Source organism: Malaclemys terrapin, chromosome 1 (assembly GCF_027887155.1).
Source record: "Malaclemys terrapin pileata isolate rMalTer1 chromosome 1, rMalTer1.hap1, whole genome shotgun sequence".
NCBI classification, from domain to species: domain Eukaryota; kingdom Metazoa; phylum Chordata; order Testudines; family Emydidae; genus Malaclemys; species Malaclemys terrapin.
The window spans coordinates 29,673,087-29,700,977 of record NC_071505.1 but is presented as its reverse complement, the minus strand read 5'-3'; the positions used below and the strand labels follow the sequence as shown (position 1 = coordinate 29,700,977).

Below are 27,891 nucleotides of genomic sequence, written 5' to 3'. Positions count from 1 at the left end.
TAGTAAGCTGATAATATTCTTTAAAATTATGCAGTCCTTTACCAAAGCCATCAAACCAGGTTCATCACAATGTAGTATATAATAGCCAATTTTCATACCTATTTCCCCCAAGAGAGTCTTGAAGTAGTCTTGTGAGTTTTGAATCTCTGTATGGTACATGAGTTGCCTTCTTACTTCTATCCCCCAGTGCACTTATTACATTGCCAAGTGCCAGCTAAAAAGATGACAAATTTTACAACAAACTTATTGTCAATTTTAAGTAACCTTATTTAAAAAAATATTTGTTACTGACCCAGGTACAATAATTTTTTTATGCACTATTGTATATTTACATGCTCGCAATAATAAATTAAATAACCGTTGCAATTTGCAGTCTTTATGAACAAGCAGGTTATGTGGCAAGCATATGCTCTCTTAATTAATCCAAAATGAGGGTCACATGTAGCAGTATTCATTATTTTGTTTTGTAACAGCCATTTAATTTGATGATTGTTAAATTTATAAGCTATTTCTCATAGAAGGTATCTTCCTTATTATATTTAATTTTACTAAGTTTGGTTTTATATTAAAAGAAAAAACAACCAAACACCTTGCATCAGTATTATTCTGACACAAAAATGAGCACTTAACACCTTTGCAGATATGAAAGAGAATATCCTGAATTTTCTGATTTATTGAGGTGCTAGTATAGAATTCTTTAGTTGTGATTTTTCCATTACCATAGACACTACATTTTTATTGCAAGTGTTTACATGGTATTTATAAACAATCTATTGCCCGGATCCTGCAAAAACCTATGTACACATGCAATCCCATTTCCTTCAATGGGATTATTCATATGTGTAAGCATTTGCAGTATCAAGGTCTAAATTTTAAAGGAAAATAACCACTTTCTTTTAGGTCTTTGCATCTATGGCATCTCAGCTATATTTGTTCTTCTAAATATATACCACGAGGTGGCACTCTGTGCAACTAATTCCCAATATATTCTTATAAAATGTCTTAATTGAGCCAACAATTATAAAATCTCAGATTCAATGCTACTTTCAATAGTGTTCCCATATGCTTGAATTTGTTTAAGTCATTTGCCACCTATGAATTACAACAAAATGCTATAAAAGTAGTTCAGCGAATTAAAATTGTAATGTTTAAAATATTTTTTCTAAGTGCAGTTATGGTGACTTTATAAAAGCAGCACATCAATCAGATTTTATGCATGTTATATTTTTGTCACTAAAGCATGTAAGATTTAAAAAAAAACAAAAAACCCAGAGAAACCAAAAACTCCTGCTAGCTCTGCAGAGTCAGTAGAATGATGGGAAACTGAGCCGAACTCTTTTCTGCCTCTCACAATGTTAATAAAATTGTTAACCAAGCTCCAGTTGCAGAATCTTTATCACTGGTGATACATGAGCCAGAAAGAAAAAGAAGTTCTGTTCTGATCACAGGCTAAGTGTGCAGTCTGGCTGTTAGAAGGCATGTTTTCACCCATAAAATGAACAAATTTGGTACCCGGTCCTGTAAAGAAAATTGCATAGGCAGACCCTTATATCCACACAGAGCCCTAATAAACGAACAGGGCTCCAAGCAAGTGCAAGGAGCAGAGGCTTGACATGGAATCACTTAAAGTCTGTCCATTTCCCCTGTTTGTCTGGGTCTTTCTCACAGCAACAGGGGAGAGATTTTTTTTTTTTTTAAATAGTAAAATTCAATTGTAAAATCATCGAAATAGACAGGGGTAGACATACTACTTTAAATTTTTTGTTTTAATGAATTATATTTCAAGTTGATTGTGTCCTTTTAAAGAAATATTTTGATTTTCATAATATCACTATAAGCCTAGCGATCTACTATATATTTTTAATTTTATTTAAAAATTTACTACAGAAAACACATTTTATTTATAGCTTTTGTTTGCTGTAAGTACAGTACAATGTGAATGCCGCTAAAATCAGTAGAGGGTACACTTTATCTAAAAATATTTTCTGCAGGGCCCAAGTTACTTTCAGAGAGAATTACTGATATCACAGTTTTCCAGTTACAGTCTAGTGCAACCCAGGAATTGTTAACAAGTATGGGAACCTAGTTAGAACTCCTATAAATTGTCATTTCTTAGTTCTCATACTGAAGTCCTTGGTTCTGAGCGTCACTAAACATTTCCACTTCAGAGATTACTCAATGGAAGAGAACGAAAAACAAGAAAAGAGGTTAACAGCCTAACAAAACAAGTCTTTAATCTTACTAGTCCACAGTTGATAGAAATGCCTTCTTTTGCTCTCTCTCCAGTAGCTCCTGTACGCTTTAATCTTTCAGATCCTGCCAGATCAACAAAATGGAACTTGGCAGTAAGGGTTTCAAACTCATTCGTCTGAGAAGATTCAGAAATTATCTTGTTATCTGTCACATTGTCCTGCAACAAAAAGAATTCATAAAGTTTTGCAACAAGAAAAAATGTAAAACACTTTACTGCATATTAACAAGGCTCAAATAGCAATTATTTGACCAGGGACAGTGTTGTTCCCTTCTATCTCCTCAATTTATTAAACTAAGCTCTTTTTAACAGAGCAACTACTCCCAAATCCTCCTCAAGTTTAGCTGTGCACATGAACATATTTTTCATAAAAAGCCAACTTGAGACAAATATCAGCACCAAAATAAAGTTCCACACATGAGTGTTCAGCCTAAACAGCTCTAACTGCTTCTTACTAGAGAAAAACATTGTATTAAGAAATGCAAAAAAAGCTGGACAGCCGGGCAATAAAGTTTGATCATAAACCTGTATCTTCCCGACTCACCCCAATAATTGGTTAAAAAATGTATTGGTTAATGCATTGTGTGTCACTTTCTAAAGTAACACACATTTGCTTAGTTCATCAACCTGCCAAAATAGCACAGTGAATGTTAGCTAAAGATCCACTGATTTAATACTCTATACTTCTAATCCTGATCCGCAGCTATCATTAGGGCATCATCCCAGACCTTCATTGTAGAAAATGCTTATTTTCTTCTGATCCTCTTCCCAGCTGCCACTATTACAGCAGAACCCACATTTTAGACCGGGGATGAAGTAGGGGCAGGAGAAGGGAGAAAAAGGAAAGGAAAAATTCAACATCTCCATCAAGGTAGTAACAAATGCTACCAGCACACCCTAATCTCTTCAGGCCAACTGCATAAAATCGGTCGGGCACCTTGTCTTTAGTGGCTTACGCTATAAGAGGGTTTCAGTCAGCCATTCTCAAATCCACATCCTCATGCATGGCAGCAAAAACATTCTCTTTCATTGCCCTTAGGCCACCCCAAAGCATTTTTTAAGAAAAGAATTAGTAGTCCTTATCCTGAGGGAAGTCAGAGAATTTCAGACCTGCCCTCCAATGTCTCCAAAACAGCACCTGCACTATGGGGTTTAACATCTCATGGCAGAAGACCAAAGTCCAGAACCTCAGAGATGGGCCACAAGAGCCCCCAGTACCAGTGGGGTCAAGTATCATGCAGAGTGTTGACAAGTTCATCTACCTAGGGCTGCAAGCAAAGTTCAAACAGTTGCAGCAACTTGATGTTCTTTGACCAACAGGTCTCACCACCTCCTGCATGAAGTCTATGCCTCGCTTATGAATGCAAAAATAACTTTGCACAGAGACAAAGTTCTGAATCTACCAATACTTGCATACTGCCTGCACAGCTATGCCAGTCAGAAACCTGGACCTTCTTACAGGCAGAAGTGGAGCAGCAAGAGGCATTCCATATGCGTTGTCAATGACAAATTCTGAGCATAAAGTGGTTTGACTTTGTGTGAAATGTCACAATCCCAAGATCTGGCTTTCCTTCAATCACATGCTATATTCAAAAGCACCATTGCATGTTCTTCAGCAGTGTCACCAGGATGACCAAAGCACCCCAGCACAAACTCTCTATCAATGTGCAAACGGGTGCATGTTCTGACCTTACCTGACACCACATGTAGGGCCACCCCAGAGATTTGTGGATTCACAAGACTGAGCCAGATTTGAGAATTTCACTATACCATGCCTGGTGTGATGCCATCAACTGTGGTTACTCTGGCTGGTGCAACGGTCCTTAGTAGACTGTGTGTTTGCTGCTGATGCTTACCCTGGAGATTGAAGTCTTATCCATCCCAAAACAGGTACTGCTGCCTATGCTGTATCTAACAGTAGTCCTCACTCTTCCCTGCCCATATGGCTCAGTCCTACTGTAGAGGAAACACTTGTGGGTTGAGAAGATCATTTCTTCCCTATGCTTATTTATTTACTCCTTGGACCCTCTGCTAAGATTGCCAAGAAGGGAGCCAATTAGTGTCCGTTTTCATGGCAATCTGTGCTGTGGACACGTCCACTGAAGCTGGACTAAGACCAACTCATTTCATATAGGTGTATTCTGCAAACTGGTTAAAATATTACAAATTTTCAATCACTACCAATATGGGCTGGTTTTAAAATTGATGACCAGAGTGTGATAGTTTTTGCATCCCATTAATAGTCCCCTCAGCCGTGGTCTTGGACTGCAATATTTTGTGGTTTAAACTTACTAGAAGTTAAGCAGGTGATGCTGTAGGTTTCAAAACAGAATATTATTGTGCATCATTTTTCTTAAGAGTACCTTACTTCTGAGTCTGTAACAGTTATATAGCTAATTTATACCTCACACACACACACACACACACACTCTCACACTCCTTAAACATTAACACAGCCTTTCATTCTTGCTAACTTAGAAAATAAACTATAGGTTTAAGAACATCTCTAAGTGCAGAGGGCGTAAATGTAGAGGGTATAGAACCCTTTCAATCCACCGCAGACCCAGCTGCCTACCCTCCCTGGGCAGCAGAGGCTTCACCTGCTGTGCTGTCTGCCAAAGGAGTAAATCTGTTACCCTAGCAACAGGTCTCTAGAAGCTGCTGTCTTTGGAAAAAAGCAAAACCTGAAACCTGAATTGTGGCTTTCCCTGCCCCCAACTGATTATTTATTTGTATTCCAGTTGTGTCCGGGGCCCCCATTAGGATCAGGAACCCATTATGCTAGGCACTGTAGAAACAAAAGAGAGCCTTTTAATCAGCTGCAGTTTGGGTTTCAGGATCCAGTAATGTCATATACCACATCTTCAAAACATCTTACTAAAGCCCCCCAGAAAAGAGGATGTGTAACTAGTATTGTCAACCTCAAGAGATCAAAAATCATGACTCAAGCCCACAAAAAATCATGAGAATATTTTTTAAAGACTATTGGTGGTGGGGGGGGGGGTTGTTTGTCTTTTGATTTTTTAACTCTTTCTGCTCCTCTCCTGTGTGTGATAGTTAGTGTTGACCACTCTTCCAAATTCATTGAGTAAGATGATTTTGGACCCTGTTGCAGGAGCTCTCACCCCCATATCTTCCTGGGCCCTGTCCAGCAGTTAATTCTGTCCCCACCCCCATCAGTTCAGCACCCCAACCCTCACCCAATCAGTTCTGCCCCACCATCAGTTCAGCATCCCAACCCTCACCCCTATCAGTTCAGTTCCACCATCAGTTCAGCTGCCCCAAATGCAACTCTTCTCCTTCTGTGGTTCTTCACCTCCTTCTCCCAGCCGCGGAGCGCAGGGGAGGGGGGGAGCGCTGTACTGGGGTCCCCCTCTCCCCCTTCCAGGAGTGGGAGAAAACTCCAGGGGGTCTTCATCCCCCTCTGCCCATTCCCAGGTCAGGTGGTGCAGGGAGGGAGAAAAGAGGGGCAAGGAGCAGAGGAACCATCCTTCCCCCATTCTCACAGGAGGGGAGCAGAGCGGCTCTGAGTTGATAAGCTCTTTATCTCCCGCCTCTCCTCCTGTGAAAACGGCTTCAGGTTGCTATGGGGGCAGGGGGGTCACCTTGGTTGGGACCCTGTGAATGGCCAGCTCCCAACCAGTTCTTAAATGGGGCTCCACCTAAAACAGGGCTGGCTGGCCCCAGGCCAGACCACTGTGTTACAAAGTATTGCCAACTCTTGCTATTTTTTTTTATAATTACATGATTCTGGCTGAGGCTGGAGCCCATCCTTGTAGTGTAGCGAGAAGGTCCAGCCTCCTAGCAAATTTGAGCGCTATGGTTGGTTGCCCATCTGCCTCCTTGGCAGAATAACCAATAAGAGGTGCTGTAGGAAGAACTTCCTCTCCCCCTCCCACTCCCAATAGCAACTGAAAGCCTCTCTCACAGGAAGGGAAGAGAGAGCTAAACAGCTCAACAGTGGCTGATTCACATATGAAATTGACAAGTCTACTATTGCCTCCAGCTATGGGGCTGATTACATGTGCACAGATTAGATCAAATTATTCATAGTGCCTAGCAAATGGCATGGTGATGAGTGAGATATTTTTACTAAATGTAATTCAAAACACAGAACAGTTAGTTGTCTGACAAATCGATATTCACATTCGGAAAAGTTGTCACTAAAGCAAAGTACTGTAAATCTGTAATACATACAGTGTCAATTGCAGAGCAAACTCTGGTTTGACACACGTGTATAGTGAAGATGGCATGAGAACGTGAGCTTTGAACATTCATCTGAGTACTGGCCGTGGTTCGAGATAAAGCACCCAACTTCAAACACTGTATCATCTGTAAGAGAGACAAAAATGTATATATTCCATTTTTTATTTTTTTTTTAAAAGAGCAAGAATTGCTACACTTACCTGCCTGCACTTTTGTTTTCTTGCTCAACTAATGTTTCAGCTGCTTTTAAATAAAAACTGCATGGACTCTTATGAGCAGACTGAAGAGTTATGTGGTTTCACTGTGGCTTCTCGGTACACTCTTCTGAGCTTTTTACAGCTATATCCCTCAGCGAGAGACAAGAAGATATCCCTCCATCACTTAAAGCGGTAGTGTACTAGAGCACTATCTACAATACAATTTCTCACAATTTCCCAAGACGGGCACTAACAAGATTTAGGGACAGAATTTTAAAACCACTGCAGTAAAATTATTTTAAAAGTCATTTTAAAAATGCTTTCCTAACATGGGAAAAGTAGTATACATAGGGCCTAGGGTACACATATACATGCTGGAATTACACAACTATCATAAAGCTATGCTAAATACAGCTCCTGTTCTTTCTTAGGGTATGTCTACACTACCCACCGGATGGGCGGGCAGCGATCGATCCAGCGGGGGGTCAATTTATCGCATCTAGTTTAGGCGCAATAAATCAACCCGAGCGCTCGCCCGTCGACTCCTGTACTCCACCGCCGAGAGAGTACGTTGACTTCAGCTACGTTATTCACGTAGCTGAAGTTGTGTAACTTAGACCAATCTCCCCTCTCCCCAAAGTGTAGACCAGACCTTAGGACTTGTTTTCACTACCAGGAAGATCGACGCTGCTGAAATCGATGTTGATTTAGCGGGTCCAGTGAAGACCCGCTAAATCGACGGCAGAGCGCTCTCTGGTTGACTCCGGTACTTCAGTTCCCCTGGAAGAGTAAGGTAAGTTCAACCGGACAGCAGCTTCCATTGACGCAGTGCAGTGAAGACACCGGATAAGTCAACATAAGCTATGTCGACTCTACTACGTTATTCATGTAGCTGGAGTAGCGTAACTTAGGTTGACTTACACCGGTAGTGAAGACAAACCCTTACTTAAGTGCAGGTCCTATTTGTATCAATCTACAGACATAAAAGAGTGCAGTGTCTGAAACAAAAGTTTTCAGCTCTGTTTTAAGCTTAAGTTAAATTGCTGGGCTTCAGAAGGTTCTGTCACTAATGGAAAGGAAGACCTACATTTTTAGTCATTGTATTTATCAGAAGTTAGAAGCCGTGGACAATAGCTTTAGTATTTTCTACCCACCAGCACCACCACCCCCTGCCTGCATCTATGGTTTGAAAATGGTTAAACTTGGACTACAGTAAGAACGGGGGGTGAGGGGGAGGAGAAGGATTGATAAATGAGTCAGGGTTTAACAAGTTTGTCCATCAAACTAGAGACAATCCATATTTTTATATTGGGGATGCATGTTATATATAAACTTATTTTCAGTTATCACCTCTGCTTCTCCATTCACAGTTCGTGTTGTAACTCCCACTGTATAAATTCCTCCAGTTGAATCTTCATGTATTTTGATATTTGATTTTTTATTTTTTGCATCAATATCACGTGTTGTATCAAATAGATCAAGAACTTCTTCATTGTAAAGCTAGCAAAGAAAAAGGCATAAAACATTACTTTGGGTAATAAACTCTAAACAAAAACAAAACATCTACATATTACCTTTATATAACATTCTAAAATCGACTTCTCACAGGAGAGTCATCAATAATTACCATAAGGGCCACTGTATAAAATACAGCATTAGGAGAACAATCAATGAACACAAAAAATGACTAAAGGTTAATTATCTGTGCACTTTTGCTATCTAATTTAAGAAATATGAGCAATGTCAATTTGAGCCATGTGGCTGGGGGGGGAGGGGAAGAGAGAAATTATAGGGTGAAGCCAACCCAGAGGAGACACTCAAAGCTAGCAGAGCAATTGCAGAAGCAGTCTCAGTGCAAGGCACCTTTGGACACCAATGATGTCAGGCTGCTTTCTATAGTTTTACTTTGGACATTCTTTCCCCTCCGCTGTCTGACTAAAGTTTGCTCCAACCCTCCTTCCACTCAGTCCCTCATCCCATTTGCCTGACATGTTCGTCTCTATCCTTCCCACCCCCATCTACTTCCCTCCCCTCAATGCCCCTTCTTTGGTTTTTCCTTTTGGCTAATCCCTGCCTGTTCACCCACCACTGCCCTAGAATACATATAATATCTAAGTAAAACAAACAATCCACCCCATCCAAAAATATTACATAAAAAATAGCAAAACAACCACACACAATAACACTATGAAATTGACATGGAAGTTACAAGTCATACTCTAGTTGTAAGTTAGAAAATAGGTAGGTAAAGGGTCTTGTCTATTTAGATAAGCTCTTTGGGGCTTTGTTTCTTACTCACCTTTGTACATTGCCTAGAACAATGGGCCCAAATCTTAATTGGGGCCTATACCCACAACTTTAATATAAATAATAAAAGCAACACATATAGGATATTTTCAGGCTGTCAAATAGTCACATAATATTTAGCCCTTAGAGAGCAAACATCCTCAAAGTGCTTTTCCAAATTAATTAATTAAACCTCAAAATGCTTATGTAAAGTAGGCAGGTTTTATTATCCAGTTTTAGATTATGGAAACTGAGGCAGAAAAGTTAAGTGACTTGCCTAACCATAATTAATCAAATTTGCAACTATTAACAAACAGTAAAATATGTTATAATGAATTACAGTCAAGGAAAACCGCATCATTAAGGCAGATTAAGAAAAAGGCTATTGTCCAACAGCCTGAGAGAACCAAAACTTGGCTTAGCCAACATTTTCAACATATGGGTGAACAAGTTTAGGCCTCTAAATCAATACTTAGGCACCTAATAAAAAGAAACTTAATTTTTAAAGGTTCTCAGTACTTAATTACAGTGTCTGAGATTACTGTGTATGCACTTATCACAAAGAATAGAGTGGAATGCAAATCATGTGCAGTGGCTTTTGCAAGACAAATTAGGCAGAAGTAACATTTATATTTCTAGTTGTAGGCTTGACATAATAGTTTCTTTGAGGCCTCTCAGAGATCAATGGGGGCCCAGGCCACTTCCAGCTTTTGAGGCCGCTAGCCATAATTAAAAAAAAATAAAAAAATAAATGACGACACATGAAAACAAAACAAGGCACCAAAAAAAGAATGAGATCATTTGAATATTTTTTTTAACAAATGCTTTTCCAGCCTTTTCCTGTGCAAATCAATGTACCAATTATTGAGGGGGAAAAAATCTAGCTTTCGTGCAATTTCACAGTTGATATTAAGCATGGCGAGCCCATTCAAACGCTCTTGTTCCATAGTTGAACGGTGATAGTTCTTTACTTGCTTCAATATGTTGAAGGTGCGTTCACCTGAAGCCACTGATGCAGGCAAACTGACAAAAATACGCAATGCAATTGTGGTATTAGGAAACACCCCAGAGAGTCCAAGTTCGAGTATTTCTAGTACTTCCTCTAATGCTGCTCGGCATCGGATTCAGTAGGTAAGTTGCGATTGGTGGAGAACTTGGATGAAATGCCAATATTCTGTGCTACTAATTTGGACTCAGTCAGGATCGCATCCCATTGTTCATGAATCTATTGAATGTCATTGATAAGACTTTCAGTATTATCCCTCTCGAACATCAAGTGTAGCACTGCGTGCTTCAAATTACCAGATTAGTTTGGTGGATCATTGTAAGTAGCTTCATCTACAAAGATGACATCAGAATGCATTCAAATTTGGACATGTGCTTCTGAATTGACTGAAGTTCAGTTCAAGCCTGTGTGAGATTGAAAGATTCAAGCTCATTTAAAGCCTCTCTCACTGAATTCAAATGCTGCGCAACTGGTGGAACACCATCAATCCGTGCAGACCATCTAGTTTTGGACATCCCATGCAGTGAAACAGGAAGATATTGCTGCAGAATTTCCCAGATTTGTGGACTACTACTGAAAAAATTGTACATTTGCCGAACAGTTCCAAAGTAAGTAATTGCCTCCTTGCATGATTCAGCACAGTCAATGCCTACATGGTTTAGAGTGTGCTTTCCACAGCTGGAGAAAATACAGTTTAAATTATGTTGAAACAGAACTGCTTGTACACCTTTGTACTTCCCAGCCATATTAGATCCATTATAATAGGCTTGAGCAATGCAGACTTGAAAATCTAATTTAAAACCTTCTAGAATTACTAGTACTTGAGCAGCATTCTAGTAAAATTATCAAACAAAATAAACCTTTGTTCAATTGAAAATTTTGAGCTGTCTACAATCTTAACATATCGAATAACCATAGTAGTCTGTTCCTTGTGAGAAGAATCTGGAGTGGCATCAACAATGATTGAAAAATTCTTGGCATTTCGAATCTTATCAAGAATTGTTGTTTGTACAAATGACCCACATAGCTCAATAAACTCGTTTTGTATGTGTGTGGAGAGATAATGGACTTGCATGTGCTTTTGACTCTCTTGCGATTCTCAAACATGTTTAACATGCTCTGATAAAAGTGGGTCATATTTGCTGAGGAACTCAACTATGCCTAGAAAGTTTCCATTTGCATGATCACCAATACGTTGACTGGAACCAAAGAAAGCCAATCCCCGCTCAGAAAGAAAAAGGATGACATTCAGGATGCTCTCAGGAAGTTTTTTTCAGTTATTAGTTTCTGTAGAGAGAGTTCAGTCAAGAGTAAATTCTCAACTGAACTTTCAGCTGATGCTGCCCTTATTGGCTGGATTTCCATGCAACATAGTTCTTTGTGTGACATTAAACTCTCATGTGATGGTATTCGGTCTTTCAACTTCCTCCAACCTCTGTTGATGCTCCATCCTGATTGATCAGAGAGAACTGATTCATTCGCAGCACTTTTGTTCAAAATGAAAAAGGGTGCACAAAACAGAGATTGTTTTACCGTACTCTAGCATAACCAGTCTCTTGTGCAGGTCTCACCATTTGGAAGAGTTTTTGTCAGCAGATGAGTAGGGAAAGCATGATTATCAGCATCTCATGGAATGTTACTTGGCATTTCAAAACAACTAATTTGAAGAAAAGATTGCATTTGGGCAGCATTGCTCGTCAATAATTCCTATGTCAGTCACAGTCAAACTTGTAGTACTCACGAATTGCTCTTGTTGCATGAAGATCTACATCTTCCTTTTCTGGTGATTGACAGCGCGGACACCACAGCACCATGAGCATGGAGCCCGCTGCAATCATCGCTGCAGTTATGGCCGTTGTCAACACCTCGCGCCTTATCATCCACCTTTTTCAGAGGTAGATGCTGAGAAATCGGGCGAGGAGGCTACGGCAGCGCGGCGAGGACATTAAGTCTGAGAGGGGCACAGACCTCTCACAAAGCACGGGACCCCGCGCTGTGGACATCATGGTGGCCATGGGTTATGTTGATGCTGTGGAACGGTGATTCTGGGCCCGGGAAACAAGCACAGACTGGTGGGACCGCATAATGCTGCAGGTCTGGGATGAATCACAGTGGCTGCGAAACTTTCGGTTGCGTAAGGGAACTTTCCTGGAACTTTGTGAGTTGCCCTGAAGCGCAAGGACACCCGGATGCAAGCAGCCCTGACTGTCCAGAAGCGAGTGGCCATAGCCCTCTGGAAGCTTGCAACGCCAAACAGCTACCGGTCAGTTGTGAACCAATTTGCAGAGGGCAAATCTACCATGGGGGTTGCTGTGATGCAAGTAACCAACGCAATCGTTGAGCTATTGTTCTCAAAGGTAGTGACCCTGGGAAACGTGCAGGTGATCATAGATGGCTTTGCTGCGATGGGATTCCCAAACTGCGGTGGGGCTATAGATGGAACTCACATCCCTATCCTGGGACCGGACCACCAGGCCAGCCAGTACATTAACCAAAAGGGCTACTTTTCAATGGTGCTGCAAGCACTGGTGGACCATAGAGACGTTTTACCAGCATCAATGTCGGATGGCCGGGCAAGGTTCATGACGCTCGCATTTTCAGGAACTCTGGTCTGTTTAGACGGCTGCAGGAAGGTATTTACTTCCCGGACCACAAAATAACTGTTGGGGATGTGGAGATGCCTATAATGATCCTCGGGGACCCAGCCTACCCGCTAATGCCCTGGCTCATGAAGCCCTATACAGGCGCCCTGGACAGTGAAAAAGAACTCTTCAACTACCGTCTGAGCAAGTGCAGAATGGTGGTGGAGTGTGCTTTTGGACGTCTGAAGGGGAGATGGAGAAGCTTACTGACTCGCTCTGATCTCAGCGAAACCAATATCCCCATTGTTATTGCAGCTTGCTGTGTGCTCCACAATCTCTGTGAGAGCAAGGAGGAGACGTTTATGGCGGGGTGGGAGATTGAGGCAAATCGCCTGGCTGCTGATTACGCCCAACCAGACACCCGGGCGATTAGAAGAGCCCAGCAGGACGCGCTGTGCATCCGGGAAGCTTTGAAAGCTAGGTTCCAGAGTGACCAGGGTAACCTGTGACTATTACGTTTTTTTAAACAGAAGCTGAACCTGCCCCCGTTTCTTTACCCATTTAATGTTGACTATCCTCTCCAGTTATCAATCCCCTTTCCCCCCTTCCAACACACTCTCCTCTAAAAGAACATGACGGAAACAGTAATTAACAGAAACGTATTTTTTATTAAGAACTACACAGTTAGGGGATGAAACTGGGATGGGGGCTTGGGTGAGGTGCATTTGGAGGGAAGGAAAGGACGTATCAAATCTTTGGGAATGAGAGCCTTCTGATACTTGAGCAGTTTGCAGGGGTGGAGTGACTGTTTTCACGGCCCCTGGCACCCCTCCTTCTTGGGACTTTGGGTTGGGGGGGATGGGACTTTGTGGCGGGGGAGGGCGGTTAGAGATAGAATGCAGCGGGGCTCTGTCCTCCGGTCCTGCAGAACATCTACAAGGTGCCGGAGCATGTCCGTTTGCTCCCTCATTAGTCCAAGCAGTGTTTGAGTCGCCTGCTGGTCTTCCTGCCACCACCTGTCCTCCCGTTCACTGTGTGATCGCTGGTATTGCAACATGTTCTCCCTCCACTGGGTCTACTGTGCCGCCTCGCCTCGGGAACAGACCATAAGTTCTGAGAACATCTCATCCCGTGTCCTTTTCTTTCGCTGCCTGATCTGGATGCCAGCCTCTGGGAGGGGGATGCCGGGGTAGCTCGGGAGATACTCGCAGCTGTGGGATGGGAAAAAGGGAGTGAATTCATCAAAAAGATAAATTTTTGCAAACAATGAATATTGTCTTTCTCTGCGAATAAGACCATGCACAGTACCTATCACATGTGCACTCAGTACAAGGTCGAATTTTCTGTCTTCACCTTGAGTGCCTGGGGTCTTGCTGTACAGATCACACAAGCGAGGCCAGACACCGGAATTCTGCTAGCAGGCGGCCATGGTAAGCCGTAGACTTTTGTCTGCTTAAAGCTTAATTTACAGCAGTGCCCTCCTTTCACATTCCAAGCAATACTCCTAGTGTTGGCCAGTTCCTGCTGCCGGCGATCCCGCCAGCATGAACTCTGCCCCTGTCCCACCCCAGTTGCGGCTGTCCCCGGGAAAGATCCCTGCATGCTGACGGCGAACCGCTCAGCAGGAACGGTTCGCCTCCCCGCCCCCACCACGTGGCTGGGCTCAGGAAAGATCCCTGCACGCTGCCGGCGATCCGGCCGGCATGAACTCTGCCCCTGTCCCACCCCCGTCACGGCTGTCCCCGGGAAAGATCCCTGCACGCTGCCGGTGAACCGCTCAGCATGAACGGATCGCCTCCCCGCCCCTACCGCGTGGCTGTAAACCGCCGGTTACAATTATTTAAAGGAACAGACAATCAGTCCCCATACTAAAATTCCCCTAATTCAAAGCAGGTCACCATGAGCGATATCACCCTGATGAGGATTACGGAGACAGAGAAAGACCGCATGCTGCGTGAATGCCAGCAAACACCAGGACCGTATGCCGCCATGCTTTGCCAGGCAATGATACCGGAGTAACTGCTGCTAGCCTGGCACAGAAAAGTTTCCTACCATGGAGGAGGCAATAAGGCCGCTCTCCCCAGGAACCTGATGCAAAGGCTTTCACATTACCTCCAGGAGAGCTTCGTGGAGATGTCCCTGGAGGATTTCTACTCTATCCCCAGACATGTTAACAGACTTTTCCAGTAGCTGCACTGGCAAGGACTAAAAAGTTAAGCGCCTAGGTCAAACTAATCATTAAAAACCCATTGCTAACATACCATGCCTATTCTATTCAAAATAAATGTTTACAACACTTACCTACTGATGTTTCCCCTGATTCACGGTCCGGGTTACCACCTTGGGAGGGTTGGTAGGGGATCTCCGTGAGGGTGATGAAGAGATCCTGGCTGTCAGGGAAATCAGCATTGAAAGCACTGTCGACTGCCTCGTCCTCATCTCCTTCCTCATCTTCCCCTTCTTCGAACAGCTCCGAGGAAGTGGCCGTCGACAATACCCCATCTTCAGAGTCCACGGACAGTGGTGGGGTAGTGGTGGCGGTCGCACCTAGAATGGAATGCAGTGCCTCGTAGAAACGGCATGTCTGGGGCTGGGATCTGGAGCGCCCGTTTGACTCTTTGGTCTTCTGGTATGCTTGTCTCAGCTCTTTGATTTTCACGCGGCACTGCATTGCATCCCGGCTGTATCCTCTCTCCGTCATGGCTTTTGAGATCTTCTCGTAGATCTTTGCATTCCATCTTTTCGATCGCAGCTCCAAAAGCAAGGACTCATCGCCCCACACAGCAATCAGATCCAAGACTTCCCGATCAGTCCATGCTGGGGCCCTCTTTCTATTCTGCGATTGCATGGTCACCTCTGCTGGAGAGCTCTGCATCGTTGTCAGTGCTGCTGAGCTTGCCATGATGTCCAAACAGGAAATGAGATTCAAACTGGCCAGACAGGAAAAGGAATTCAAATTTTCCCGGGGCTTTTCCTGTGTGGCTGGTCAGAGCATCCGAGCTCGGACTGCTGTCCAGAGCGTCAACAGAGTGGTGCACTGTGGGATAGCTCCCGGAGCTATTAGCATTGAATTCCGTCCACACTAACCCTAATTCAACATGGCCATGTCGAATTTAGCGCTACTCCCCTCGTCGGGGAGGAGTATAGTAATCGATTTAAAGAGATCTCTATGTCGAACTAAATAGCTTCATTGTGTGGACGGGTGCAGGGTTAATTTGAATTAACGCTGCTAAATTCGACATAGGCCTGGTCTACACTAGGAGGTTAAGTGTTCAAAGGTGTGGGAGGAGGTAGGGCAGAGTTACCATGGTTTTAACACAGGATACAGAAGCATAACAACTAATTATATCTATAGTTTCCACTGCATTGTTTAGTTACAGAACAATATTTGGGGATTACAACAGTCACAGTAATGTTCGTAGTATTATATGCTGCACAAACTCTTGAAATCCAGTAAATATTCTCTTAAGGTTTTGTCACTGCTCATGCTGCTACTATCCAAGTTGAAGTAGAGCAACTGCAAGTCTCAAAACAATTAGAAAGCAAAGTTCAAATCTAGGGTGAAGAGAACAGTTTTAGCATTTGCACTATTCATTGTGCATTATTCTTCTAGTCAAACATTAGCCAGAGTGTTTAAAATTCGTGCCTAAAATGAACAGTGGCAAAAGCGTGCAAGTCTGACAACAAAGTAAGGTTTGTTAAACTTTAGTCACATGTTTTAAAGTTACTTAGGACATCTTATACAAACAAGCAGCTTTTTACTCAGAAGCCATGGTGATGAGTGGAGCTTAAAAGATTTAGATAGATTCCAGCAACAAAATACCGAATTAAACAATACACAAATTCCTACAATTTACAACAGAACTTTCTCAACCTGCACTAGTGACAGGGAGAACCACTATGCAGTACCAGATTTTGTAGTTCAGCAATATGGGGGATTTAAAAAAAAAAAAGGGGGGGGGGACACATGGATACGTCCTCCAAAAATTTTACAATTACAGTAACTGTAGATCCAGTGTAGAGTCACAAGATTTGCAGACTAGTAAGTATTGGGAGTGTAGGAATGGGGGAAGGAGCACAAATGCCATTGGCCTTAAGCACCCAGAGTCCAGTGTCACAGTATTACTAAGTGAGAGAGGGGACAGGTGACATTGGCCCATATTGTAACCATATTAGCCTCCCCTCCCCCCCCCTTACACAGAAGCAGAGTTGTAGAGTAGGCCAAATTCCCAGATAAACTGATATTAATGAAACAAAACATTTCTGGAAGAAAGTTGGTAAACATACTTTCTTTCTTAATTTGAATGTGCTGAATCTGAAAGTGGTGTTTACCAACCTGAATTTTGAACTTTAAGATAAGTAAAAACAAAAAAGAAAATGGCTACCATTTGTTACTCAAAAAAAACAAATAGAAAGTATAGGAGAGGTGCTCCGTCTGGAATATGCTCTGAATTTGGAACACTGTGCTATCAGAAAACACAGGGAGCAATCTCTGTTGAAGATCATACTCTCTGCTTCCTCTGGTCACGTGATGATATGCACTTGAATTTTGTTGGTTTTGCAGTAAGGACAACACTTAAGTAAGTGATAGTAAACTAATACTTTTAAGGTATTTTGATATGTAAAGGAGTTAATGCACTGCTATGTATTTCACAAAGTACCATACACAACATAGTATGATATAGTTTGTTTCCATAAGTTTCTCTCTTACAAAAATATAAATTAGCATTAGGTAATTATTAGCACTAAGCCCTAAACTAACCTAAAACTGACTTTTGCTTACAGTCTGCATGAATTGAGTATTGATCTGGATTGCCATGGCATAAGCTACAAACTGGTAAACATTTATTATTTATTCAATATTCATGCAGTAGTTATTAATTACATTTATTGTTTTTCTCAGGTATTCCATAGACAAAACACGGAGACAGTCTTGAACCTTCCCTCAATAGCATCTAATGAGAAAAATAATATTTGCCAACACATGAAAAAGGACTTCCAATGAACAGGGATTGGCTACAATACAAAAGGCAACCAATGCAAGATAAACTCAAGGATTTCCAAAATAGAATTCTATCAATTGCATCCCTAACAGCTCTTCAACCTGCATGCACGCAATCTTTACTTTGGCATAAAAACTGTTATGGTAAAAGAGGTAAAAGAGGAGGCTGAATTATAGGTATCACAAGAAAAGCCTCAGCACTTAGCAGATGGGCTCTCCTATAAGCTACATGTCCAAATTTCAGCCCAAACCAATGAATTGTTTAGTCTTGGACTTGATCAAATGACTTGCGATTAATCCACAAGAGCACAAAAACAACGTGATCATGTTCATGAAAATAAAGTGCTAAAAACATTTAAAAGATTCAAATTATTCACTAGTGAGCCAGACTCCAAAACATTGCAGTGAAGAATTGGTCCACAGAAGCAATTCAGGAAGACCTGTCAAGTGCAGAAATATTTGGCTAGGAGCAACTGAATACCTTTGTTCAGGAAAAGTTCATAGGCAAGTTATGTAATTTGTGCAAGAACAGCTAAGGAAAACACTTTTTAGTTTATTTTATAAATTAAATTTTATAATTTACAAATTTTAAATTAAAAAGAAACATCTAGCATAAAATAAGACTGAAAAATGATTTTGCATCTAATTAGCATAGATGACTGATCTATTAAAGGTAAGATTTTCCATTAGCAAATGTAATAGTCTTTAACTATTACCTGCTTATCACTCACTTACTTACAACCTTTGGGAAATTTCTTGGGGGTCAAAGCTTTCCATTTTAGTCCTAGCAAAGAGATGAATATTTCCGTAAATATGTGAAAATCCTTTTGACCATTTATGAGTTAAGTGACATAAGATAAGCACCAAAAACTATATTAGAGTTGTTCACTTTGTCAAACGCTAAAGTATTTGTTGCCATTTGTATCCAAAAAATGACATCTCTTAGATACTGCACATTTGTTGTATTCTGCTGGTCTCAATGGGGCTGGCCCCTTTGGATATTTTTTTGGGAATGCGGGCTAGTTTAATATTGGAGTTACTGGATATATTCTGTTTTAGCCTATGATAAGTCTGTAGTTTGTAGAAGCCACAAATCTTAATTTATAGAGTTATAAGTCAATAGCCATAGGTTTCAAACTTCAAACTTCCAGCTCCCAGGTAACATCCCATATGTGGAACCATGGTGTCAGGGCTTCTTTTGCCAGCAGCTGCCCCTACAACTCCATATAAATTGCTTTCACAGCACAGGGATGGGCTTTCATTGGGTGCAGGGCAAAGGGCACCAAGAAGCAGCTTACCTACCCCTCATATGTTTAAAGGCTTAGGGTTACCATATTTTGAGTGTCCAAAAAGAGGACACTCCATGGGGAAGTGGCGGCCCTGCCCCCAGCCCCGCCCACGCCCCAACTCCACCCCTTCCCCAAAGTCCCCGCCCCAACTCCGCCCCCTCCCCTGCTTCCCGCGAACATTTGATTCGCGGGAAGCCTGGGAGGGAGGAGGCGCGGCCCAGTCTGGCCCCCCCGGCATCTCCAGCCTGGGTCGGCTCAGGCCCTGGGGTGCCGGCCCCGGGCCCGGCCCCGGCCCAGCACCGCCGGCCCGGCCCCGGCCCAGCACCGCCGGCCCGGCCCCGGCCCAGCACCGCCGGCCCGGCCCCGGCCCAGCACCGCCGGCCCGGCCCCGGCCCAGCACCGCCGGCCCCGCATGTCCTGATTTTCCCGGACATGTCCAGCTTTTGGGGATTTCCCCCCGGACGGGGATTTGAGGCCCAAAAAGGCAGACATGTCCGGGAAAATCCGGACGTATGGTAACCCTATTAAAGGCAGATCCATATGCGGAAATTCAATGTGTTCCATGTAATCGGCAGGAAGGGAAAAGAATGGCTCAAGATAAGCCACTCCTAGGCAACCACTTCAGGGTTAAAAGACAACTAATTCCAGGACCAGAAAAGGCCCGTGAACAGGAAAGAAAAAAAAAACTGTAGTAGGATTAAAAAAAGAACACTCTTTATTCAGGAGAGTCAGACAGACACACAACTCTGCTGGGGATGTCTGAAGAAGTTAGGCCGGCCTAGGTTACCGTCAGAGGATAGTAAGACTTTAGATAAGAGAGACATGCACACAGACAATATCTCTAATGCAGGGGTCGGCAACCTATGGTGCGTGTACCAAACATGGCACGCGAGCCGATTTTGAGTGGCACGCTGCCTGCCCGGTGAGAGAAGGAGGCGGAGGGGCCGGAACGCACCAAGCTGTGGGAAGAAGCGGGGGAGGGAGGAAGCTTAGCTGCCGCAGGACCAAGTTTCTGCCTCTTGCCCCCGCAGGGGAGAATGGTGGGGGGGGGGGTCCAGGCCCCCCACCCACCGCTCTCCCCTGCGGGGGCAGGAGGCAGAAGCTTGGTCCTGCGGCAACCAAGCTTTCCCCCCTCCCCTGCTTCTTCCCACAGCTTGGTGCGTTCCAGCCCCTCCTCCTCCCTGCCGGAGATGGCCTTTGCGAAGGGGAGGGGGAGCGGAGCGGCAGCGTGCTCCCTGCTCCGTAGAGCAGGCAGAGAGAGGTAGGGACGGGCCTTGGGGAAAGGGGGTGGAACAGGGTATATCCCTCCCAGCCCCCTGCCATGAGCCACTCAGGGCAGGGGACTGAGAGCACCCCCACGAGCCGAGCACCCGCCTTCTGCCCTGAACCCCCACACACCCCAGCCCACTGTCCTGAACCCCCACACACACACACCCAGCCTCTGCCCTGCACCTCCACACACACCCCAGCCCTCTGCCCTGACCTCGAGTCGCCCCCAACACCCAGCCTTCTGCCCTGCACCTCCACACACACCCCAGCCCTCTGCCCTGACCCCTGAAACCCCCACATCCCCACTGCTCTCTGCCCTGATTCCTAAATCCCCCCACATTCCCAGCCTTCTGCCCTGAACCCCCCACTGCCCTCTGCCCTGAAACCCACACACACACACCCAGCCTTCTGCCCTGCACCCCCCACACACCTCCAGACCTCTGCCCTGACCCCTGAACACCCCGCCCCCCAGGTCTGGGGTCCCGGCCACAGGCCCCGCTCAGCCCGCTGCCGGCCTAGGTGAACAGAACCCCAGGCTGGAAGCGGGCTGAGCAGGCTGGCGGCATAAGATCAGCATTTTAATTTAATTTTAAATGAAGCTTCTTAAACATTTTCAAAACCTTGTTTACTTTACATACAACAATAGTTTAGTTATACAATATAGACTTAGAGAGAGACACCTTCTAAAACAACGTTAAAATGTATTACCGGCACGCGAAACCTTAAATTAAAGTGAATAAATGAAGACTCGGCACACCACTTCTGAAAGGTTTCCTACCCCTGCTCTAATGCTTTGTTCTGGCTGATAAATAAACAATACTTTGGTTTTAAGAAGGTTGTTGTGTCACTGTATACCACTGATCACAGACTCCAGAAGGGAAGAATCACAGGTGCTAGAACTCATTTGGACCTGCAGGAAAGAACGTTTGATATGCAGGGTACTGTAGCCCAGGGCCCAGTCTAAGAGAGAAAATTGTCAAATTCCTCTCCAACATAGGTAAAATCACAAGGCCTGGCACCTGGGGTAGGAGGGGTGGGTGCACTCAGAGACCACAGAGGGGACAGAGGAGCAGCTATTCCTGTAACCATGATGCTGGTCACGGCTAGGGAGTAACTTGAGGACCCAATCCTGGGTGGGCTAAAATAGCAAAGGAGCTGCCAGAGGACCTTACAGTTACAGTGAAGAGATCTTCAAAATTTCAACATTGCCAGGGACTAGGGAAAGAAATACTTTTAAAAAGAACAGGAGTACTTGTGGCACCTTAGAGACTAACAAATTTATTTGAGCATAAGCTTTCATGGGCTACAGCCCACTTCATCGGATGCATAGAATGGAACACACAGAAAGAAGATGTTTACCATTCTATTAATTTGATGTAGTGGGCTGTAGCCCATGAAAGCTTATGCTTAAATAAATTTGTTAGTCTCTAAGGTGCCACAAGTACTCCTGTTCTTTTTGCAGATACAGACTAACACGGCTGCTACTCTGAAATATTTTTAAGTCAGTCAGTCAGCTTTTGAATGATGGCTGTAACAAGCCTACTAACAGCACTGGAATATTAGAGATGTTCTTGGCATAGTTAAATGAATGGGCAGAGCGCAGATTACTGTTCAGAAGCACAAAGTAAATGCAATTTATTTCAGATTTTGCCATCTATTCCATAGGTAAAAAAAAGGTGATTATGTGATTGTTCCCACGACCACACAAATGGTACAAAAAGGGATATGACTACTTTAAATATGTATGTATAAAAAAATGTTTTTTATTCAAAGTACATTGTAAATGGACCTGCCAAAAATAATTTACTACCTGCTGGAAAAACAATGAATTAGAATTAGATGTAAATTCTCTTTTTAAAAATTCAAGAGCCAAATCAAATACCATAAATTTCCTCATGAAATCCTAAAGGGAAATAGCAAAATAATAAATTTAAAATATCTTACATGAGAAGAACTACTGAATAAGTAGATATCGGGATACATAAATATTTCATCGACTTTCCAAAGAGATATCTATGTAAACAAAGTTTACCTCTAAGAATTGGGCATTCACTTTGAATTCTGGAGTTGGAAGTTCTTGTTTAATAGCAGCTTGCTTTTTTTCTTCGATACATTTAAAAAGGTGTTTAACAGCACGGGATATAATGCCCTGTTCTTCTTCTGTTATGTTGACATCAAATCCTGTTCCCATGGTGTATGTTTTGCCAGCACCTGTCTGAATTTAAGAAGAGAAGTCACAAGTAGCATACATTAAAGGGACAAAATCGCACACAATCTTGGATCATGTCAAGAGGTACAATAAAGTTGCTGCTGAACACTACCATTGTATGAAAGGTAGGCACTTCTGTTAAATCACAGCTCTTACTAATTGCTTTACAAAGCTACCACACACAGAGACTGTAAGATAACAGAAGCATTTCTAAAAATGGAGATAAAGTAGAAGCTATATAAATTCTACAGCAGATGCACGACTTTGATTTCTTTAAAAAGGTTTTCTTTATGAATGAAATGCTTGTGAAAAGTGGAAATCAAAATCCTCCGCTTATCCACAGAACAGGTACACCACAGGCAGGGACAGTTCAAACTTCTCCTATGGTCCTGACAAAATGCTTCAACCCTCATCTCCAAGACAGAGTGGACAGTGCCCATTTCCAAGCCCATTTAGTCATTTCTTTTGAGAGTGCCAACTAATGTGTCACTAAAGCCAATTGTGCTAGCACTATTTTCAATTGTCTACCTAGGTTATTATATGGCTCTCATTGTGGTATCTCAACTTCTCACATTCATTATTGTATTTATTATCGAAGTAGGAAGGAGGTAGGAAAGTACTATTATCCCCATTTTACTGATGAGGAATTGAAACACAGAAAGACTTGGCTGTGCCTTTACTAAGAAAAAATGTGTGTTCTCAACTTTGAGGTAAAATCCTGGTGAAGACAAGGCAGTTTGTAGTTTTCACATGAGCTAGCAGGCTGAATTAAAGGGTAAGCCTGCATATTCATTCTAGCTCTGATCAAGCTAGCATGATAAAAATAGCGTAACCAAGGTAGTGCAAAGGGCTAGCCCAGGGATCAGCAACCTTTGGCACGCGACCTGGCAAGGAAATCTGCTGGCAGGCTGGGACAGTTTGTTTACCTGCAGTGTCCACAGGTTCGGCCAAATCACAGCTCACACTGGCCGTGGTTCGCCGTTCCAGGCCAACAGGGGCTGCAGGAAGCAGCGGCCAGCACTCCCTCGGTCCACGCCACTTCCCGCAGCCCCCACTGGCCTGGAATGGGGAACCGTGGCTAGTGGGAGCTGCGATTGGCCGAACCGGCGGACACTGCAGGTGAACAAACTGTCCTGACCCGCTAGCGGATTTCCCTGACGGGCTGTGTGCCAAAGGTTGCCGATCCCTGGGCTAGCGGCTTGTCCAAGACCATAGGTCCTTACTTGGGGTGGCTAGCTCCTCCCACCACTCAGGCCAACAGGACTACACTCTACTTTTAGCAGGCCAGAATGATCAGAGCTAGCATGGGTATGTTTTCTCAAGCAAGAGTTTAGACCTCTGGCTTAGACTGCAGACATACCCAAAGACTATGGAGGTTTAACTCATCCTTCTAACTCATGTGAAACTACAATCTGCCTTGTCTTCACTAGGATTTTATCTCAAGTTAACTAAATGGAGTTAAGAACACACCTTTTTTTCTGAATGAAGACAAGTTCTAAGCAGAAGTCTGAACCCAGGTCTCCTGAAACCAGTGCCTTCACTTGATTTCAAATCAATAGGGGGCTGTTGGCACATTGTTTCCTGCAAGAGCTTCACAGCTTTTAGAATTTGTTCCCCAAACTTTGTTTGAAATAGCCCACATCTGATAGCCTTCAGGACATACTGCAAAGCCCATTCCCCCCTCCCCCCCCAGGAATCTGAAAATACAGGGGGAAAGAAAAGGGTGTGGAACAGCTCAGGTAATTGTGTGGAACAGCTCAAGAAGGAGGAGGGAAAGGGCACTGGTTTACTGGTGGTAGGTTACATTAAAGTTGTACTGCTGCACTTAGGCTATACTCCTCTACCTTGATATAACGCAACCCTATATAACACAAATTCAAATACAACGCAGTAAAGCAGTGCTCCAGGGGGGCCGGGCTGCGCACTCCGGTGGATCAAAGCAAGTTCAATATAACACGGTTTCACCTATAACACGGTAAGTTTTTTTTGGCCCCCGAGGAAAGTGTTATATTGAGGTAGAGGTGTATTTTTAAGTTACATGATAGGCACCCAGAGCATATGGATTCATGGCCTTTTTAGCACTTCTATAAATTCAAATATATGATAAATATATATTTATTTATCTACACTGCATTTGAACTGGCATCCTTCAGGCCAAAGGCTCTATATAAACCTTCTATATAGTATTCCTTACAAAATGATTTTTAAAACAAAACAGGTTCACACATTTTAAAACTTTACTAAAAATGTAGTTAGCGGAAATTTCTTGCATTTACTCATAAACAAATATTTAAAATTAAACTGTGAGGCTTACTTGGCCATAAGCAAAAACAGTGGCGTTATATCCTTCAAAGCACCCTTCAATCAGTTTTTCTACACATTGATCATAGATCTCCTCTTGCTGCGAGTCAATGTTGAATACATAATCAAAAGTGAAGGCCTTATCTTTTCCCAGGAACACCTGAGGTTCGCCAGGTGTGACAGATGTGCAAATATGGCATCCTTCAATCTTCTCTTTGGCTAGCTGTGGTCTGATTCTATTATTTAAAAAAACACAATATACACAAACCAAAGATTAGAAATCCCCCTTGTTAGAAATAGCATCCAAGGAGCAATTCAAATAAGACACAATTAAGACTGGTCATTTCTAAAAGAAGCAAACATAAGCAAAGAATATTCTCATTTTTCATAAGCCCAGAGTATGTCTAGACTGCAGTCACTGGGATGATTGCTGCTCAAGCCAAAACACCCTTAATCTAACTAGCTTGGTTCTGGAGCAGTGAAGCTGCAGCAGCGGAAGCTTCAGCACAGACTGTACGTATCTGCCAAAAACCCTGGGCAATTACTTGTGGGACTAGCCCACACAGAAGCTCATGCCACCATGGCTTCACTGCTCCAGGACCCAAACTAGCTAGATTAAAACTAGCTCGAGTAGGTCAGTTCCAGCTGCAATAACACCTAGTGACAGCAGTCTAAACAGTCCATAGACAACTTGAAAAGCTTTTTAGCTAACAATCTTCTGCGGGTGGCTGATAGCAGAGCCCCATTGATGCGAGTCTCCCTCTCCAATATGTTTTGTTTGGATGCTTATCAGAAGTTTATCCTGACTCAGACCTCTTTGAGATTCACCTATCTCTACAAGTATGACCTTTTATTAAAAGCACAGTTTGTTATTGTTATGGGAGAGCAAAATATAGAAACATGTAAGCCTCCCAGCTATAGTACTGAGAAATGACATGTTTATTACATACAAGGGTCATACAATAGTACATAGCTCTTTGCATTCAGTGTGACAAAACATCATACAGTCAGATTCTGCATTCGGTTACTTTAAACCCAGAGTACCCGATTCACATCAATGTAGTTACTCTGGATTTACACAAGAATGAAACTCTGAGCACAATCCTGGCACTCTGCTTGCACGGGATATATTCTTAGTGTGTAAACCTTACAATCAGTATTTCAAACTAGAGTAACTTTCAATGGAATTCAAATGTTTCAGACTGATTGAAACTTTTGATCCCTCACATGCACCACAGAGTAACTCGAATAAAAATCTGAACTATTTGTATCCTGCGCAGGTTAAACTGATCATTTTTCTACAATTATTTTCAAACAAGGGATGTAGAGGATAGTCAAACATACTTTTTGGCACTTTCGTTATGAAGGTTTTATTGTATCACACTGCAAGACAATTTACAGACGCTGTATTTACTTGTAATGTTTTCTGAAAGTTAATCCCTATGCAGGAAACTCATAAATAATATATCAGGAAGTATCTCTCTCGTGAACATTTCCTCTAGTATGTGGTGGAAACTAAACAAACCTTTGAAAACTATCTTCAAAGGAACTATTACATAAAAAGTAATATACAGACAACCTCTCAGTCAAAAAAAAAATCTACAACTTGAATATTTGCATACAAGCATGTTTAGCTTGTAAATATAGGTCTCCATTTTACTGAATTCTGTAAATGATTTGCCCTTTCTAGCACACACCCACTAAAAGGAATCTCCATGAACAAGATTTTATATTACTATAATTTGGAATGCTAAATAAAAACCATGGAGTTACTGAAAGCTTTGAAAGCACCTTCTAAAAAGCAGCTGATTCCAGTAGATGTGTCCATTGGTATCAAAAATGAAGAGAGAATGAATAGAGTCTTTACCTAGACCTAAACTAACAACAGCCTCTTAATAATTTTATGATGTACAAAGAAAACATGAACATTTCTTATTTTATTTCAAATTAGAAATTCAAAACTTGCCTTTCCTGAAAAACTCTGAACAACTGGAGAACTACACAGACCTTGACTTCACAGCGCCAATCATGTGAAATCTAATTGACAGGAAAATGCTTTTTAGTTTGACTCTTTAAAATTCTTCAGTTTGTTTGTTCTGCTGGCATCTATTTAACTCAAATACCTTACAGTCTCCTGGAGGACAAGTTCAGTTTAAGACTCAAAACCCTGGTCTTGCAATTAATGCAGTGTTTCCCAAATGTAGTAGCACATGAAGGACAAGTCAGGTCCTCTCAATAGTTCACCAGGTTCTCTGCTTTCCATTTTCAAAAAGGGCCTCTAACTTTTATGACTGTGGAGCAAGTATAATCAATGCAAAGATGCCTGCCTGAGTTTCCAGAGAGCCTGAAATAACAGCCTTGGGGTATGAACAGCCCCATTAGTTTCAGTGGGTTCTAGCTCAGTGATAATACTTTAAATGTCAAAGCCGTGTAAAAAATAAAAGTATCATACTATGAATATCTACACCAGTCAGGGGCAGTGCTGGGAGTGGGTGAGGGAGACTTGTGGGAACCATAGTCACCCCAAATTTGCCTTAGTGCCCCGTAGCACTCCTCCCAGCACAAAGATCAAACATTACTCAGAAGTAAGGGTAGCATGATACGGTCTTTCCACCCTTACTTCTCTGCTGCTGCTGGTGGCAGCAGTGCTGCCTTCAAAGCTGGAAGGCCATAGAGTGGCAGCTGCTGGCCGAGCCCCCAGCTCTGAAGGCACCACTGCTGCCAGCAGCAGTGTAGAACTACAAAAATAAGGGTGTCATGTGCCCACAAGATGATTAGCCCAATCCCCCCCCCCAATTTTCTGTCTAGACCATTTCAGGGGGGCCCCACACCATCCAGGAAGAGGCTGGAACCGCTCTGGTGCAATCATGCCACAGGGGGCTACAGCAGTGGTACCCTTAACTCATCCAACAATATTGTTAACCTAACCAACCACACACTTAGCCTGGCAGAAGAGTCTGTCCTATCTCGGGGATTCTCTTACTGCCCCACCACCCCCAGGCACATGATACAGTTCTGCGATGATCTGGAAGCCTACTTTCACTGTCTCTGACTCAAAGAATATTATCAATACACCACTGAACAGAGCACTGATCAACAGGAACCCTCCTACCAACACTACAAGAAGAAGAATTCTGCGTGAACTCCTCCTGACAGTCGAAATGACAGACTGGACTTCCACAGACGTGCACAGGCTGAAATTGTGAACAAACAGCATCACTTGCCCCATAACCTCAGCTGTACAGAACGCAACGCCATCCACAGCCTCAGAAACAACTCTGACATTATAATCA

At 43.0% G+C, this 27,891-nt stretch overlaps 1 protein-coding gene across 9 annotated transcripts in view; it reads right to left on the bottom strand.

The window, feature by feature from the left end:
• KIF21A (kinesin family member 21A) overlaps positions 1-27,891 on the bottom strand; it is a 155,859-nt gene that overhangs the window by 80,960 nt on the left and 47,008 nt on the right. For all 9 annotated transcript variants that reach the window (XM_054019002.1, XM_054019027.1, XM_054019051.1 and 6 more), the window contains exons 2-7: positions 24,612-24,834; positions 22,121-22,303; positions 8,005-8,154; positions 6,449-6,583; positions 2,243-2,410; positions 99-214 (exon numbers count right to left, since the gene is read on the bottom strand). In XM_054019002.1, coding sequence (XP_053874977.1) covers positions 99-214; positions 2,243-2,410; positions 6,449-6,583; positions 8,005-8,154; positions 22,121-22,303; positions 24,612-24,834 — 975 coding nt within the window. The remainder of the gene's footprint in view (positions 1-98; positions 215-2,242; positions 2,411-6,448; positions 6,584-8,004; positions 8,155-22,120; positions 22,304-24,611; positions 24,835-27,891) is intronic.